Raw genomic sequence first — 18,947 nt, 5'->3', positions numbered from 1 at the left:
GAGAATCCAGGAGCAAAGTCCAATACAACACACACACACACACACACACACACACGCAGGCACATACACAAATGAGACTTTTGCCACTTCCTTCAGAATCAATGCTAATCTTCAGAATCCCAACATTTTTTTTCTTGCATTCCTACTAGATGACATTGCATTTGTAAAAGGTCACAGCTTTTCAGAGGCACAGAAAGCACAAGGAAGGCACAGTTAATTCTGTGTTCCTTACCTAAAGACTAGATACCAATCTCTAAGGCAAGACGGAGAATGGACCCCTGTTGGAGGCTGCTGCAAGCCTTGGCATAGCAGGAAATGGGTCGGAACCGTAACAGAGGCCATAGAACTGGCAAATTAATAAACTAATTTCAGAATGGATTGTTTGGGAGTGTATACAGGAGCCTTGCCCCCATGTCCTGGAGTCTAAACGCAACAGAGCAGAATGTCCTGGGAGCAGAAGCTATGGCCCACCAGGGTCTGGCACAGTGCCTAGAACATAACCACACAGGAGTGAACCTAAGTGTGTGTGTGTGTGTCTGTGTGTGTGTGTCTGTGTGTGCCTGTATGTGATGCACATGTATGCATATGCGTGAGAGAGAGAGAGAGAGAGAGAGAGAGAGAGAAGGCCAGAGGACAACCTGAGGTTTCATTCCTTGAGAATGCCACCCACCTTTTTTTTTTCCCTCAAGACAGGGCCTATCACTGGAATAGAGCCTCACCAATTAGGCTAAACTGTGTGGCCAGTGAACCCTAGGGATCCCCCTATCTCAACCTCTTCACCTCTGGGATTGTAAGTGCACGCCACCATGCCAGGCATTTTTACATGGGTTCTAGATTCAAACTCAGATCCTCATGCTTGTGAAGCAAGTATTTACTCACTGAGCTATATTCCGTAGCCCCTTAATTGGAGTTTTGTGTGAAGCAAACCCAATTCTACCTAATAAAATACCAAATAGGTTTGACAAAACATGGAGCTATTTTCTTGACATATCACCCTAGCAGAACACTCCACAAAGAGCACATATTTATTCATAAGCCTCCAGTCTTTTCTAAAGCAAGATTAATTCCTATGTTCTTCTCTGTTAAATTCATTCTTTAGTAGAAAAAGTATCACACAGTGAATCTGATTAACATGGTTTTGTAAAGCCATTCTCTGTGCCCTTTGCATGAGGTCACAATTTTGTACAAACAACCAAAAGCAACACTAACCCTTTACATTTGAAAGCATCAGCAAATCTCATAAAATTCACTCCTATTAACCTCTAGCTATCTCCCATTTAACCTTTCATAACAATTTTCCAGATGTCACCAGGCTGCATTTTTTCTGAGTTGAGTACAATGATATCACAAATGATCTACTGTAAAACCTTCTATTTTTAAAACTCAGCAGGGCACACCATGCAATAAAAACGGTCAGTGAACTGTTCCATGTTAAGCTCTGGGCTGACTGGTATTAGTCACACAAGCTGTGTGCTTTTCATTCCTTCTGATATGATTTCATTAATGCATCAATAAATATATTGTCTGTTCTAACTTATTTCATTGGAACATTCTGGGAAGAGTCTCAAGAGTTTTGTTGTTGTTGTTGTTTTCTGAGGTAGGGTCTTGCTCTAGCCCAGGCTGGCCTCAAACTCTCAGAGATTCTCCCTCCTACCTCAGCCTCCCAAGTGCTGGGATGAAAAGGCATGCACCACCATGCCTAGTGTTATTTTCACAGCCAGGATGGCAGATAATTAATACTGAAAGAAAATATAATGTATAATAAGAGGTACAGTGCACGGAAAGTGTTGTTTTAGCCTAAATGACTTAGTAATAGTTTATTAATCTATGTTTATGATCCATGTGCTAGTTCTATAATTGTGTTAATTCAAAGTGCTATACTAAGCAATCAACACCAAAATAACAACTGATGAAATAATTATATTTTCTCCATAAATTCTAATGAAATGATTATACTCATTAGTAAAAGCCAGTGCTTTCTTCAAGAAACCAAGTAATTACTGCGTGGTGTGATTTACATGAAGCCAGATGGAGTTACAGCATTATCTATACTTCATGAATTTCCCTATGAATTGCCCTCTTTAGCCTATATACTTCCCAGTACATTCTCTACATAATAAGTAGAATGAGTAAGAATGAAAGAATGTGAAAGCTGCTTCCAGATTTTCAAGCTCAGAGCCCCATTTTAAAGTAGTCAAAACAGGGCTTAGCAGTTAAGGCACATGCCTGCAAAGCCTAAGGACCCAGGTTCAATTCTCCAGGTCCCATGTAAGCCATATGCACATGATGGCGTATGCGTCTGGAGTTTGTATGCAGTGGTTAGAGGCCCTGGTGCACCTATTCTCATTCTCACCCACACTCTCTCTCCCTCCTTCTCTGTCTCTAATAAATAAGTAAATAAAAATAAAGTAGTAGAAAGAACCCAGAAGGACTTGGAGGCTGCTACATGGGAAACATCTGATAGCGGCACAGTGAGAACCAGATCAAATCCCATCTCCCAGCTCTTGGGTTAACACTCTTTCCATAGCAGCTCTGGAGGCTTTCTTTTTAAAAATATTTTATTTATCTATTTATTTGTGAGAAAAAGGAAGGGAAAAAAATGTGTGCGCCAGGGCCTCCAGCAAACTCCAGATGCATGTGTCAACTTGTACATCTGGCTTTACATGGGTGCTTGAGTTCAAACCTGGGTCCTTTGGCTTTTTTGACAAGTACCTTAACTACTAAGCCTTCTTACTCCAGCCCCAGACTTTATTTTCATACTGACAGGTAAACAAATACTATGGCTGCTTTTACACAATAATGTCTGCTTAGAGAGTTTTTTCTTTTTTTCCATTTAAGATATTTTATTGCAAATCACTATAAACTTAGATAACAATCCCCATCAGATCCAGGCTTCCTTACTTAAAAACCAAACTGTAGGACTGGAGAGATGGCTTAGCAGTTAAGGTACTTGCCTGCGAAGCCTAAGGATCCAGGTTTGAATCTCCAGGTCCCATGTTAGCCAGATGCACAAGGTGGGGCATGCATCTGGAGGTCAGTTACAGTGGCTAGAAGCCCTGGCATGCCCATTCTCTCTCTCTCTCTCTCTCCCCCTCCACCTCTTTGTATCTAATAAATAAATAAATAAAATGATTAAAATTTTTTAAAAATTAAATTGTACATGTCACAGATGCAGCCTTACTGCTGCCCTGTTTGGTGTTACCCCAAAGTCTGCAATATATCCCACAGCTCTACGACACCCATCCAACGGCACACTTTCTAGGTTTTGGTAACACAGTAACAGACTTACATTACTAAATGGGATGAGAAATTACTAAAAATGGTACAATGGGGGCTGGAGGGATGGCTCAGAGGTTAAGGAGTTTACCTGTAAATCCAAAGGACCCAGGTTCTATTCCTCAGGACCCACATTAGCCAGATGCAAGAGGGGGCACACATGTCTGGAGTTCATTTCAGTGGCTGGAGGCCCTGGCACACCCTCTCTCTCTCTCTCCCTCTTTCTCTGTCAAATTATATGTGTGTGTGAGTGTGTGTGTGTGTGTGTGTGTGTGTGTGTGTGTGTGTGTGTGGTATAATGTTTGCCTAAGTTAAAGAAATTCTATCTCCTATTTCTCTTTGGAGCAGTGGTTTGGTCCAGAGCTCCTCAGCCTCACCATGACTGATCTCACAGCCAGATGATTCTTCGTTGCCAGGCATTGTCCTTACATTGTGGGATGTTTAGCAGCATTGCTAAATGAAATTCCCTACAGTGAATTGTGACAATCATAACTGTTCCATATACTGCTCAGTGCCCGCAAGGTAAGATTGCTCTCCCCTTGGAGGACTGAGGGTCACTGGTCTTCCTAAACAAAACAAGTTAAGTAATTATTGTTTTGGAGTAGACTGCTCAGCAACTCACCAATGGGATCTGGGAAATGTCTATCAGATAAAAGATTATATTCATCTTCTGAGGTTAACACCTTGCCACCAGCTGGAAAAATTCGGCTTTTAGGAGCAGCTCCTTTCTGATAGGCCTAAAAAGAAGAAGAAAAAGCATAAATGCATGTTCTTTCCCCATCTTTGTTTTTTTCAATGTCAGAAATATTAAAAACAGATATGCCCAGACACATATACCCAGAGATAGAAACCTCCACATTACATTACTTATGATCATTTGTTTTACATACCTGTTGCTACAAGGTAGTATTTAATGCTTTAATATAATACATGCTCAGTAAGGTAATCAAGAAACCATAACATCAGGGAGATTCCCAGTGGGCGTGTTCTCAAATGGAGAACACATTTGCTCAGCCATATCTACGTAGTCTGCATCTCACTTGCCATCCCAGGCGCTAACACCCAAGTCATTCTGTTAACCACAAGGGGGATATTCACACAAATGCGGCACAAAATGCTTGGCTGATGTGGCCATGTATGAGGCTCTGTGTAATGAGGCTCTAATGATGGTTACCATGGAGTTTTATCAAACATTAACGTGACCATCATAAAACACACTACCTCAAGCGCAAATGTTCTACAGATAGGAAAATGATTGGGATGGAAGTGCAGTTCCATGACATCAGAATAAATTCTGGGTGGCAGACAAGAAACTATGCTGTCTGAGAAAGCCGAAAGAGGCCTTGCACACCATGAAAGCAGTCACGCAGATGCACCAACAGGGGCATGCAGATGAGATGAAATGAAAGTACATACATCTCACGGGCAGGCTTGTGTCAAGATGGAAAATTTTGAAAACTATAACCTGAAAACAAGTGGAGAATTTGAAAGCCAAGAAACTTTGGGACCCAGAATCTTGGGTGTGCTTTTGAGAATAACTGAAATATTGTTGATCTGGGCAACAAGCTCAGAGTAACAATAATACATTCTTCATCTATAAGATAGGGACTGAAGAGACCCAAACAAAACATCGCCTCAGATTGCAGAGAAAGCTTATTTTTCATACTCGTGAGAACCACTACTTGGTTGCTTAAACACACTGGGGACCCAGAGCCTAACAGAAGAAACTGTATTTGTATGATTTTGAGATAGTTTGGAAGTCATTTGATTCAGACTGGATTCAAATGTAAACGAAAATGTGTTTTCAGTTATAACAAGCCTCAATACTGGCTTCTGTAACATATCATTTGATGGAGACAACATTATGAATTAGATATTATCTCCATTGACAAGTGAGGAAAATGAAACTCAATTTGACTTGTAGGGGCTCAGTGGTAAGTGACACATTCAGGATTCATCCTCAAGTCTTCCCAGTCTGGGCGCAAGTGTGTGAGACACAGGATGGATTATAAGATGAAACAAGGAGGCTGCAGTGATTCTCTCCACTCACCACCAGTTTGGCTTTCAATAAGACAATGGGCAATTTATAGACAGATGTGATTTTTTTTTTTCCCAGTTTTCCAAGGTAGGGTTTCATTCTAGCTCAGGCTGTCCTGGAATTCACTGTGTAGTCTCAGGTCTGCCTCGCGATAGGAAGATTTCCATGAGTTTGAGGCTGGTAGATTTGGTTTTTTAAAAAGTTTTTTGTTCATTTTTATTTAGTTAGTTGAGAGTGACAGAGAGAGAAAGAGGCAGATAGAGAGAGAGAGCGAATGGGCACGCCAGGGCCTCCAGCCACTGCAAACGAACTCCAGATGCATGCGCCCCCTTGTGCATCTGGCTAGCGTGGGTCCTGGGGAATCGAGCCTTGAACCGGGGTACTTAGGCTTCACAGGCAAGCGCTTAACTGCTAAGCCATCTCTCCAGCCCAGATTTGGTTTTTTAAAAAAATACTTCTCTAAGTTAAAAAAAAATGAATTTGGGGGGCTAGGGATATAGCTCAATGATACAACATTTACCTAGCATGTTTAAGGTGGTAGGTTCAATTCCCAGTACCAAAAAAAATAAAATAATAATAATAAACAGGATTTTGTAAAAACATTAAGCAATGGCACCAAACTGCATGTAGTTTTCTTTTAGATACTCAAGTAATTTTTAGAAATATTTGGCATCAAATTGAGTCATCATATCTTAATAGCCTAAACAGGTTAGATGGAAAATAATGAACAAAGAAAAAGAAGTAACATAATATATACAATGCAAGTTGTGGAGAAAAAAAAAAAATTAAGTGAAGAAGGGAGAAAACACCAACACTTAAATCACAAGGAAATTTCTCTCATTGTTAAGTGTAGTGAAAGCCTCAGTAGGTCTAAGAACAAGCTCTCCTGATCAGTCAGTCATGAGCGTGTCAGCAGCTGCTCTGTATCGGACTAAACCTCAGGCCCAGCCATAGCTAAGTGCTTTATTCCACACACTTTTTAATTCACACAATACCTGCCAGAGAGATCATGTTCACCATTTTCTAGATGCAGAACTTTAGATTAACGGAAGTATGGGACTTAACTAAGGACACGTATTTAGTAACTGGCAAAGATGTGATTCAAAGTCCGTAATATTAACTATGCTTTAAGCTACCCTGCCTCTCCTCAGACATCTGAGAGGATATTGTAAAATGTCCAAGCAAATATAAGGTGATTTTTTTTTAGTATGATTTGTAATGATCTGACAATTTGAGTGCAAATTAAGGGTTGAATAAAATCCCAATGTATGGCTGGAGAGATGGCTTAGTGGTTATGGCACTTACCTACAAAGCCTAAGGACCCAGGTTTGATTCTGTAGTACCCACATAAGTCAGATGCACAAGGTGGTGCATGTGTCTGGAATTGGTTTGTAGTGTCTAGAGGCCCTGGTGTGCCCATTCTCTCTCCCTCCCTCCCTCTCTCTCTTTCTCTCTCCCTCTCTCATAAATAAATGTATAAAAACTTCTTCAAAAAAAAATCCTAATGTAAATGTACATACTATGCTTATCAAACTGCTCAGTAAGCACTTCTCTTAATGTTCATACCCTGACATTAATGCTACTCTCACTTTTGGTAGAGAATCTTCTCTTTTCAGATGGTAGTAACCTTGGGACGACTCAGAAGGTATCATGGTGCTGGAAAGAAGTAACCGCAGTGCTCAGGACTGCAATATCTCTATCACGCCTTCCAAGGCTCAGGGTCTAATGTGGAAGAGGTGGAAGAAAGAATGTAAGAGCCAAAGGAAGGGTAGGACTCCTTATAATGTGCTCCCTCCAGACACAAAATGGCCTGGATATCCATGACCTCACAGTGCCTGACACTACCTACACAAGACCATCATAAGAGGAGGAAAAGATCATGACATCAAAATAAAAGAGAGATTGATTGAGAAGGGGAAGGGATATGATAAAGGAGTTTCAGAGGGGAAAGTGGGGGGGGGGAGGAGGGTATTACCATGGGATATTTTTTTCATGGAAGTTGTTAATAAAAATTTGAGAAATAATCCTAATGTGATAAGCAGAGAAAATACCAATGTTAAGAGATAGATCCAGTAGCCTATAACATAGATAGATAGATAGATAGATAGATAGATAGATAGATAGATAGATAGATATGTAGATATTTATGTGTGTGTTTTTACATACACACACATACATCATACACATAGATAGATAGATAATAGATAGATAGATAGATAGATAGATAGATAGATAGATAGATAGATAGATAGATAGACAGACAGATATAGTCGGTGCTATATTTTATTCTTATTTTCCACAGTGATGTGAAGGGAACTCAGACAGTATCTTTCTGGAACCCTCTACTACTGTTTGAGCCTCAGGGTTTGCTCAGAGAATGCTGTAGTGCTTTCCTGTCTTTGAACTTCACACTAACAGAGCTTGAAACCTCTTCTGATCTTTAACTGATACCTGGGCATTATCCATCTGTCCCAAAGGGTGCTAGAGGCTCTAGGCGGATGAACATGTATAGAATTTGAGATCTGGGGGAACCAGTGAGATCATTTGAACTAATTCTTCAGTTTAATTGAGGTCCAGAGACAGTTAAGTCATTTGACCATAGTTCACTTCTAGTTAATGGTACAACTTGACCTGAACTAGTTTTCTAAATTCACTGCCTAAGATTTTTTTTTTTTTTTTCAATAGCTAGCCATTACTTCCCTCCATGGGGAAGAAATGGAAAAAAAATGAAGGCTGAAGTCCTCCAAGTACAGATGTTCTACATACATTATCTCATTTTCTCACCATGTGTACAAACAAGAAAAATAACCAGGAAAAAAATGAACTGAAGACAGCCCATACTTACAGTTGGAATGAAACCTCTAATGGTCTAAACGTCTAGACACACTGAAAACTCGATCACTACTTATTGAATCAGTTTGCAGCCACGTTCCATCTAAAGGCACTGGGAAGACACAGAGACAGCAAGGAGGGAACCAAAGCAAGGCAGTAACTGGGGCTGAATGAGGAAAGGTTTCTACACCAGATACCAGTCCCCGCTCAGCACAGGCTTCTGTTTTCACCCTCACCAGCCACCACTTGCTCCGAGACTGTCTTCTCCCTGGACAGCAAGTATTTGTCTGATCAATTGTTATTCATCCAGAACCTTGTCTAACACTTAACATACACTAGACAGTCAATAAGTATCTGGTCATTGAAATGAGTATCTGAATGAATGAGTGCTTCCTGAGTGGATCAATTGCCATGTCAATCAACACAGCCAGTGTTGAAGATTATGGCAAGAACCAATGGCGTCTTACCTCTTTGTTCTCGTAGCTTTCCAAAGCAAAATCATTTTTAACCACAATGTATCGGTCCTTCCATTTCCTTATGTCTTCAGCAAACTGTGAGAGCTCTGCCTCGTAGAGAACAGTTCCTGGCTCCAATGGCGGCTGAAAGAAGATGCATACAATTATCTATCACAAGGAATAACATGCCTCATTGCTACTACGTTATTTGTGGCATTTCAGGGAACAATTTAGGCAACTACAGTGCACAGAGATCCTAGGGAAATTGGTGCTTTCTCTTTTCTGTGACAAAGTCCCCTTCCTATTTCTCCAGAGAAACTGTGAATATATGTCATATTGGTACTTATGATTTTTACTTCCCTCTATTATGCTTTTGGAATAGGAAAATATAGTAGAAGAGCTTGTAGAAATAGCTTTGCATGTATATGGCACTTAAACGCTTGCTAAGCTGTAGAAGAAAAGGCACGAGGAAGGGCAATGTAAGCAGTAAGCATCTACCACAATTCTGGCAAGCTTCGGTGTTGCTTCCTAAAAGCAGAATTCACAGGCTGCTCACCACAAATCCCTCTGATCCTGAAGGAGACCATGTTTGGTTAAAGAGCAAGCAGGCAAACAACAGTCCCAGCTCTCCTATTAATGAGCATCTCTCATTAACCTTGATGGTGTATGCGCTGCAGAGGAATTTTCATTAAATCCCTCATTAGATCCCCCATTGGGTTCACAATGTAAGGAGGGTTCCCAAACTGCCTTGCTGTGAAACTCATATTCTCTTCTACCTCCTTTCCTTCTTCTCTCCCTTCTTTTCTATCCCACCCCCGCCTTCTCTTTCTGACAGAGTCTCTAGCACATGCTGGCTTCAAAGTCTATATATGGTTAAGTCTGACCTTGAACATCTGATCTTCCTGCCTCTACCTCCCAAGTGCTGGGCTTATAGACATGCACCATCATACCATGTTTTATGCAGTGGTATAGATCAAGCCCAAGGCCTTGTCTGGTGCATACTAAGCAAGCACTCCACCAACTGAGATACATCCCAAAGCCCCCATATTATTTCAAAATGTAGGTGTGGTGGTTTGAATGTAAAATGCCCCCCCCACACACACAGCTTCAAGCATTTATGAATAAGCACCATACTCATTCCCATCTAGTGGAAAGGGAGGGCCTTGCTAAAGGAGACATGTCCCTTTGGGCAGGTTTTGAGGTTTATTAGTCTAGTTCTCCTTGCCAGTGCTAGTTCACTCTTGCTGCTTCCTCTTCCATGATGTGGCAAGATGCGATGCTTGGCCATCTGCTTTTACTTTTCTCTCCCCACCTGATGAAATTCCACCCCCAAGACTGTAAGCCAAAATTAACCCTTTTCTTCTACAAGTTGCTCTGGTTGGTTGTTTTGTCCCAGCAATGAAAAGGTAAATGGTACAGTGGAAATGGAACTTTTATTTTATATGTCACTGAATTTACACTTATTTTTCCCGTTATTAAAAAAATTATACTGCCAGGCTGAAGAGATGGCTTAGCAGTTAAGGCACTTGCCTGTGAAGCCTAAGGACCCAAGTTCAATTCCCCAGGACCCATGTAAGCCAGATGCACAAGGTGGCGCATGCATGTGGGGTTTGTTTGCAGTGGCTGGAGGCCCTGGCACATCCATTTTGTCTCTATCTGGCCCCCTCTCAAATAAATAAAATATTTTTAAAAATTAAGCTGCCTTCAGGAATTTCTCTCTCTCTGTTTTAAGGCAGTCTCCTACCTTACCCCATTAAAGATAAAAGGACCTCACTTGTCTTTTTAAATGAAGCAAAAAAAAAAAAAAAAAAAAAAAAAAGGAGTATAAGTCAGGCACAGTGGTACACGACTTTAATCCTAGCACTTGGGAGACACAGGTAGGAAGGTTGCTGTGAGTCTGGGGCCAACCTGAGACTACATAGTGAATTCCAGGTCAGCCTAGGCTAGAGTGAGACCCTACCTCGAACCCCTGCCCAAAAAAAGGAGTATAAGCTGAGTCCATTTATTGTTCATACATTCAGCTTATCTCAGACCTGGAGCACATAATCAAAAATGTAGCCTTGGTCACTGAGAACTCAACCTCAAGCTGAGCTGGAAGCTGCCTGTTGGCTGCCTGTCAGGATGCTGGAAAGAGGTATGCAGCCTGTTGGGGGAGAAAGGTCATCAGCAGTCTTAACCAGCAGTGGACCCTGCAAATGCTGGAGCTGGCCAGTCAGGCCAAATATACCAACTGGAGCAATGGTGGCATGTCTGTTATGGGGAAACCCAACTTCTCTCTTATTGGACTTAGGCCCTCTCCACATGAAAGAATTCATGCATGGTACTGAAAACCTAAGCAAAAGCCTATGACTTGGAAGGTCAGAAGCCCTAGGGCGGAAATTACTTTTTTTGTCTGTCAAATAAATATATTATGTCCACCAACTGCCCTCTAAATACTTATGTTTATACCCACATATTAATGCTACTATCACTCTTGGTTAGAGAAGCTTCTCTTTGCAGGTGGTAGTAGCCACTAGGCACACTCAGAACTAAGCTCAGGGCTGGAAAGAAATGACAGTGCAGCGTTTAGCACTAAGTGGGACATCTCTATCTCACACTCTAAGACTCGAGAACCACTGTGGAGGAAGTTGTGGAAAGAATGTAAGAGCAAAAAGAAAAGAAGGAGTGCTTTACAATACTGCCTTCCAGATACAAAGTGGCTGTGGTATTCACAACCTCACAGGGGCTGATGCTACCTATACAAGACCTGCATGGTAGGAGGAAAATAAATGATGACATCAAAATAAAAGCAGGCTAGTTGGAAAGAAGAAAGCATTCAAGAAAGGGCTGATCTGTGAGGAGGTAAAGGGAGAGTGGTGGGAGGGGATTATGATCATGTTATATTGTCCATATGTATGGAGGTTGTCCATAAAAAGGTTTCATGTGACCTCATGCTAGACCTACTGTGTCAGAGTCTCTGGGTACATGAACCAGAATTTGCATTGCATTTTTGTTTTAAGACAAGAGTCAGTTTTGCTCAAGCTGGTCTCAAAGTTCTGGACGCAAATGCTCTACCCTCCTCTGCCTCTCCAGGCCTGGGACCAGTTATGTGCCAACACACCTGGCCAGAACTTGTAGTTTTCAATTTTAGCTAGCATACAGAAAACTAGCAAGTTCTTTCTATTTTGAGAATGACTTTCATGAAGTACCCATGTTGCTTTTCTTCTTGCTTAACTCTGTCTCTCAGCAGTATTTGGCCCATGTGAGGACTCACTCATTCCTCTTGAAACCCTTTCTTCACTGACACAATTCACTGTCCCGATTCCTCCCACTTGCCGGCTGCTTCTCCTTAGCTCTTAGGGCTGATCTCCCCTCCTCTTCTGGGTCTGCAAAGGCTGAGCGAGGCCAGTACCATTCTCCTTTCCCACCTCTATTCCTCCTTCAATGTCATCCCATGACTTTGCTACCAGCTATAAGCTAACAACCCCAGTCTCAATCTGCCTGCTGAGCTACAGGTCAGAGCATCTAACTGCCTCTTCACATCCACGGGTGCATGTCAATGATGCGTCTCAAACTTAACATGCCAAAAATGAACTCCTGACTCCCACTTACCAGACTCTCCATTTGCTTATTTTGGTGAGATTCAAAAATCAAGAAATCATCAGATTTCTCCCTTCTAATATATCACAGCAAGTTCAACCAGCTCTTTGAGAATTTTTCCCACAAGCATGCTCACCATCACCACCCGAATCTGATTTGCCACCCTCTTCCTCTTGGATGGTCACCATACCCTTCTGGCCATTTTCTTTTCCCATGGTGCTTTCCCATGGTCTATTCTCTAGAGAAAGGCCAGAGGATGAAAACTCTGCATATAGTTCTCTCCAGTAGGACTTAATATCACACTTGAACTCCAAAGCCTTGAGGTGGCCTGGGTCCACGGTTCGATCCTCACTCCATATACCTGCAGCCACTGCTCTTCCCTCTCCCTTGAGCAGTGCTCCCGGCAGACCAGCCACCCCAAAGTAGCAAGCTGGAGGATCTTTGCACTTGCGTTTCTATCTGTCTGCAATGCTCTTCCCACAGGCTGCCACCCGTCTGCTCTTCATTCCGCTCCATACTCAAACGCCATCTTCACAGAGGGCTCCTTTCCCCCGCCGAGTTCCTTAGGACCAGACCAGGCTCTTTCGATCACTTCCTGAATAGCATTTACTGTTGCTTTGGTAGCACCCAAGGTTTGTTTATTGCCTGTCTGCTACAGTAGAATATAAACTCCAAGAAGGGAGAAATTTGCCTTACTTCCTAATTATTGGAATGTACATAGCAGATCAAAGGGAATTCAAAGAGAAAATCATTTCTGATCATTGACCAAAGTGAGCTAAATCATGAATTCTTTTAGACAGAAGTTGACTGTAGCAAATCAAACTTCCTGATATCAAAGCATCAGGGAGAAGCCAGGAACACACCTGACATTCCAGCATTTGAGACACAGAAGCAGGAGGATCAGGAGTTCAAGGTCACTCTCAGTTACATAGCAAGTTTGAGGCCAGCCTAGGTTATGAGACCCTACCTCAAAAAATATACAGTGGGTGGGGATTATGATCATGGTGTGTTGTGTATAGGTATAGAAGTTGTCAATAAAAAGTTTAAAATGTGGGTTGGTGAGATGGCCTAATGGCTAAGGGGCTTTTCTGTGAAGCCTACAGACCTATGTTTGACTCCAGATCCCATGTAAGCCAGATGCACATGAGCACAAAGTGGTGCACATGTCTGTAGTTCAATTACAGTGGCTGGAGGCCCTGGGGTGCCAATTCTCTCTCTCTCTCTCTCCCTCTCTCTCTCTCTGTGTCATAAAAGCATAAACCACCACACCTGGCAAAGAAAAGTTTAAAATGTATTAATGAGAAAAGGCACATAATAAAGCTGTAATTGTGCTAGTTTTCTTTTTATATAGATTTTATCATCAACAAGAAATTGTATATATTATTCTTTCTCAGGCAAACAGGCTTTTAAAAATATTTTTATTTATATATTTGAGAGACAGAGAATAACACAGAGAGAGAGAGAGAGAGAATGAATATGGGCACGCCAGGACCTCCATCCACTGCAAACTAACTCCAAATGCATGCACCACTCTGTGCATCTGGCATTACAAGGGTACTTGGGAAATCAAACCTGGGTTGTCAGACTTTGCAAGCAAGTGCCTTTAACCACTTACCCATCTCTTTAGCCCAAACAGGTTTTTTTTTTTAGCATAAAAAGATTTCAGTGTAGAGTTTTAAAACTGAAATTGAAATCAAATCACTGCTTACTTCTGAACTATCCCACACTATTAAAGTACTAAGCCTGGGCTGGAGGGATGGCTTAGCAGTTAAGGCAGTTGCCTGCAAAGCCAAAGGACCCAGGTTCTATTCCCCAGGACCCACGATAGATGCTGGAGGCCCTGGCATGCCCATTCTCTCTCTCTCTCTCTCCCTCTTTCTCTGTCAAATAAATAAATAAATAAAATATTTTTTAAAAACTTAGAAAAAAAGCCTTTCCCCAGTGAGAGCAATATACAAACCAAACCAATGCCCATGTGTTACCTTGGTCTTCAGAAACTGTGACGTTAAATCCCTTTGCTGCTCCACCTCGCTGCGCACATGATCGCAGAAAGCCACGGAATACTGGCGGCTGTAGTAGGGACTGAAGTTTTTGATAGCAGCCTCGGTTTTCCCTGGGGAAAAAAAAAGTTAGAGTGTTATGGGCTGAGGAAGCTACATCGGTAGTTAAAATCACTTGCTATGCAAGCCTGATGACTGGGTGGGGACCCCCAGGTCCCATGTAAAGCCTGATTGATGCAAATAGCGCAGGCTTCTGTCACCCTCGTGCACTTGTGACCATGGGAGGCGTTGTCAGAGGAATCCTGGAATCTTGTGAGCCAACCAGCACACAGGAGAATGCCCATCTCAAGCACGGTGGGAGGTGAGGACTAATCCCCCTAGGGTGTCCCTGGACCTCTACCTTCGCACTGTGGCATTGCACACCCATACATTTGCACACACTATAACACGCATACACACACACACAAGCACACACACACAAAATTAGAATGCTGAGATGCAGCACGTCGCATGAAATAGATATCAGATTCCATAATTCTTTCAATATCCCACCTACCTCCCTAACACCACTGTTGACGGGGATGTGTTAGCTGCCCGTGAGCCCCGGGAATGCTGCTAGCTGCCAGCCCCTCTCTGTCCTCTCCCTAACCTTCTGATAGCACACTGAGGTATTTCAGGGACCCGCCAGGACCTTCCACTCAGTAGTCAGGAGTGGTCTTCAGTGTACGTTGCACCCATCGCCATGGCCATGAACTCACCCATCCTTCTCAGAGTATTCACCTACCTCTTTGCCCCTCCACCTTCTCTTTCTTCCTTTTGTTGTTGTTTACAAGTAGGGTCTAGCTCTAGCCCAGGCTGACCCAGAATTCACTACGTACTCTCAGGGTGGCCTCGAACTCCCAGCGATCCTCCTACCTCAGCCTCTCGAGCACTGGGATTAAAGGAGTGAGCCACCATGCCCGGTTTCTCTTTATTCTTGACTGCCAGGTATTCCACCCTTCAACCCAATTACAATCCCACGGTCCATGCTTTCAACTCTGCACACACGTTTTTGCAATTTTCTTCATCCTAGGTGCTATACCCTTAGTCTTGCTATCACATTCCTGGACAAAAACACATGCTAAGAAAAATACTTGTGCACCAATGCTTCTGGTTTAGAAGACTTTTGGGTATGAAAAGTATTATATAATTCCATGAGGCACACAGAAATACTGGTGGAAGAGATTATAGATCTGGACCCAGCTCTAAATGTGAGACAAAATCACCTGTCCGACCTCAGCCAGTTTGCTTACCTGTTTAGACCAGGCAACCCTGACTGTTCAGGGGATGGACATGAGCCCACACAGTCCTTCAATTCTCTGTGACGCTGAACTACACTAATAAAAACATGGCTACCTCACAATAGTGGCCAGCGATGGCATCACGGCCTCTCAGCTCCAAAGGTGAATTAAGCTGAGTATCAACCCTATGCGGCCTGGAGGGGGAGGAGGAGGGGAAACACTCTCATGTCTTCCAAGGCCTGCCTAGCTCTGAGGAGTACAGGAGAAAGGGATCTGGGAAGAGAAATGCACAAGAGAGTTCTGAAGTAAACTGGAAATCCTTCCAGCATTTTGGTTATTTGCTTCTGAGTATAAAAATAAAAATTGGTTTCACTATCAAGCTGACAGTCAAACCATGGACTAGGATATTAGCTTGATGAAAAACAAACTTGTCATGACATTCGAAAATGCTTTTAAATACAACGCTGGGCATGGTGGCATGCCTTTAATCCCAGCACTCAGGAGGCAGAGGTCGTAGGACTGTTGTGAGTTCGAAGCCAGCAGGAGACTACATAGTGAATTCCAGGTCAGCCTTCGCTAGAGTAATATCCTACCTTTAAAAACAAAACAAAGCAAAATATATTTTTAAATACTTCATGGGAACCTGAGTTAATTTTAATCTTTCAAACTTTATAGTATAGCCAACAGAGAAATGTTGAAATATAGCATACTGGCAAGCTTTACACAGGTCTTCTATATGTGTACTATTTCAGAAACAAGTGAAGAATTTTAGCCATAGCTACCTATTTCCAGGCCTATGAAATCACAGCCAAACCTCCTTGTGTATGAATACCCTCCGCAGATGAGCACACCTACTCTTGCTTTGGCATTTCAGTTTTAACGATATGTGTGAGATAAAGGGGAGTGCTTTTGTGTTCCTTTAATAAAATGACATTTGTGGGTTACATTTATGGGCTCCAGTAATTATTACTTGTAAGGTCCTTTGAGACTCACTAATAACAGATTCTGTAGAAACGCAAATAAAAGCCCCTATAATTTAAATCAGGCATGCTTTTGCTTGCTGCATGAGTTTATGGTATTACAATTAATCACTGTTTACATAAGACTATAATATACTCAGGCTTTATAGCCATTTAATTGGTCATTATTTTATTAGCATTTATGATAGCTCATAAGCAGTAAAATTCTATATCCTTGTCTATAATTTTCTAACATAGGAGCAGGACATCTTTGAGAATTCCCACAATGAAAATGAATCTCACTTTACTGAGATGTGTAAATGATTAAAAACAAAACCTTGCCCTTTAGTTCCAAGTTAACCACTGTTTGATCTATCAGAAGAACAGCCTGCTAATTGCTGATGCTAATTTTTGCACTCTTGCAGTAACTTAGAATGAAATGCAAGGACGTGGCTGTCATCTTGTGATGGTCTCCACAAAGCTTTGAAGGCTGACTTGCTGCCACGTCATCAAGCCTCCCACAGGTCTGCCCTGCTTGTACTGAGGTGCCGCAACGCCATGACGCCCTTCCAATGCATGAGAAGAATGCTTCTGTGATTTGAATATCTGCGTGTGGTTCCACCAACACAAACCCACTGAGGCACAATTAGAAAGAAGGGATTGCTAACTTCCTTAGGTAGCTGAGTTGATAATGACTGATGCAAAGTGTGAATAAAACAGCCACTACCATCCCAAGGTCTAGGAAGATAAGAAACTACAACTGGCCTCAAACTCTATCTGGATTTTAGATCAAATCTATCCGAACCCACATAAGGAAGTACTCAGTGTAAGGAAGGACCTCGATGATGAGAACATAATGTGATGTTGGGGCAAAGATATTCTAGAATCAGATAATCATGGGTTCAAATCCCATCTCTGTTACTTGTCAGCCGTAGGACCTCACGGGGCTTACATTTTCTTTCTTCTCACATGCAAACTAAAGACAAGAGTAACCACCTGTTAGAGTTGCTGTAATGATTACACACACACACACACACACACACACACACACACACACAAATGCAAATGCAAAAACCTGGGAATGGCAGTGTATGCCTTTAATCCCAGCACATGGGAAGCAGAGGTAGGAAGATCACCATGAGTTTGAGGCCAGCCTGAGACTACATAGTGAATTCCTGGTCAGTCTGGATTAGAGCAAGACCTTACCTCAAAAATAATAATAATAATAATGCAATAAAGAGCTCAGAACTGTTGCTGGCTCTCAGAAAGTGTTCAATGTGTCCGTGAGCAGAATGAGGGTAATAGTGGTATTGGAGCTCCCAGCCAAGCACCAAGAGATGGTTGTCAAGCTGAATTAATGACTCAAGAAGTCAAAAGACAGATTGTCAACTGTCACTCTTGAATTGGAGACATTCTAATCTGCTGCATGCAGAGCAGCCACCCTGCCCACTGCAGGCTGGAAACAAGTATCATGTGTTTACATACATGTTTCAGCACCATGCATCCTCATTCAAAATCAACTACATAATGCCCACCCCGGTAACCCCAGCTCTCAGAGGCTGAGCTAGAAAGATCACAAGTTCAAGGCCAGCCTGAGCTACATAGATTTTAACTACTATTAGACTATTCTTGGTGAAGACATATAAATAAGTGGATTGGTCCACAGCCAACACAGAAAATAAGTTCATCTGAATCCAACTTGTCTTCCACAGTTTTCAAGATTCTTCCCCCACCCCCAAATTTAGTATGAAATTCCTTTTCCTAAAGTGTTTGTAAAACATAGAGCCAAGTCTTCCACTACATGGAGGGTGATGGGCAGTAGAAAGAACAGAACCAATGGAGGGGTCTTCCATACTCTGACACCTCAGCGTTGTCTTTTTCCTTTTTTAGTAATTAGTTTTGTATTCAGCAAACACAGTCAGTTTGGAACCATTATTAGGCTCATCCATGACTTAACCCCTCCCCTAGGCCCCTCCTTGTTGAGGTATATGGGTCATGCATTGTGGAGTTAGCCCACAGTTATGGGTAGGATAAATGTCTCTGCATATCATGACCCAACATGTGACTCTGACATTCTTTCCGCCCCCTGTTCTGAAAAATTTCCCTGAGCCATGTTGGGTTCATTTTTGGTCTGCTTCAGTGATGAGGTGTTGGGGGCCTCTAGGTCTCTGGCTCTCTGATTTGATACACATCAGCATTTTTGACACATGCACATTTCTTTTAACCCTCCTCATTGATGCCAGCCCACCCTGGGCCTTGTGTTGGTACAATTTACTTTGCCAGGGTGTTCATAAATGCCTCTGGGCAATTCTTACCAAAACTAAAAAAAAAAAAAAAGCCCCTTTGACAGTTTTATCCACAAACCTTAGCTTTATTTCAACTTTCTAAATGTAAAATTATTTGCTGACCCCTTGAAAATCATTTTCATCCTTATAGGCTCAAAAAAGTCCATGTTCATTTGACTCTTTTATGCCCATCCTCATTCAAATCCTAGAGAACTGTGGAGACCACGCCAGTGCTTGGTTTGG

General features: G+C 42.1%; 1 protein-coding gene across 1 annotated transcript in view; it reads right to left on the bottom strand.

Annotated features, from left to right (window-relative positions):
* The window catches only part of Niban1 (niban apoptosis regulator 1), a 190,749-nt gene that overhangs the window by 87,060 nt on the left and 84,742 nt on the right, over positions 1-18,947 (bottom strand). The window contains exons 2-4 of the mRNA XM_004658858.2: positions 14,163-14,293; positions 8,614-8,745; positions 3,899-4,013 (exon numbers count right to left, since the gene is read on the bottom strand). Coding sequence (XP_004658915.2) covers positions 3,899-4,013; positions 8,614-8,745; positions 14,163-14,293 — 378 coding nt within the window. The remainder of the gene's footprint in view (positions 1-3,898; positions 4,014-8,613; positions 8,746-14,162; positions 14,294-18,947) is intronic.

Source organism: Jaculus jaculus, chromosome 1 (genome assembly GCF_020740685.1).
Source record: "Jaculus jaculus isolate mJacJac1 chromosome 1, mJacJac1.mat.Y.cur, whole genome shotgun sequence".
NCBI lineage: Eukaryota > Metazoa > Chordata > Mammalia > Rodentia > Dipodidae > Jaculus > Jaculus jaculus.
The sequence above is the reverse complement of the archived record's forward strand: the minus strand, read 5'-3'. Positions and strand labels throughout refer to the sequence as shown.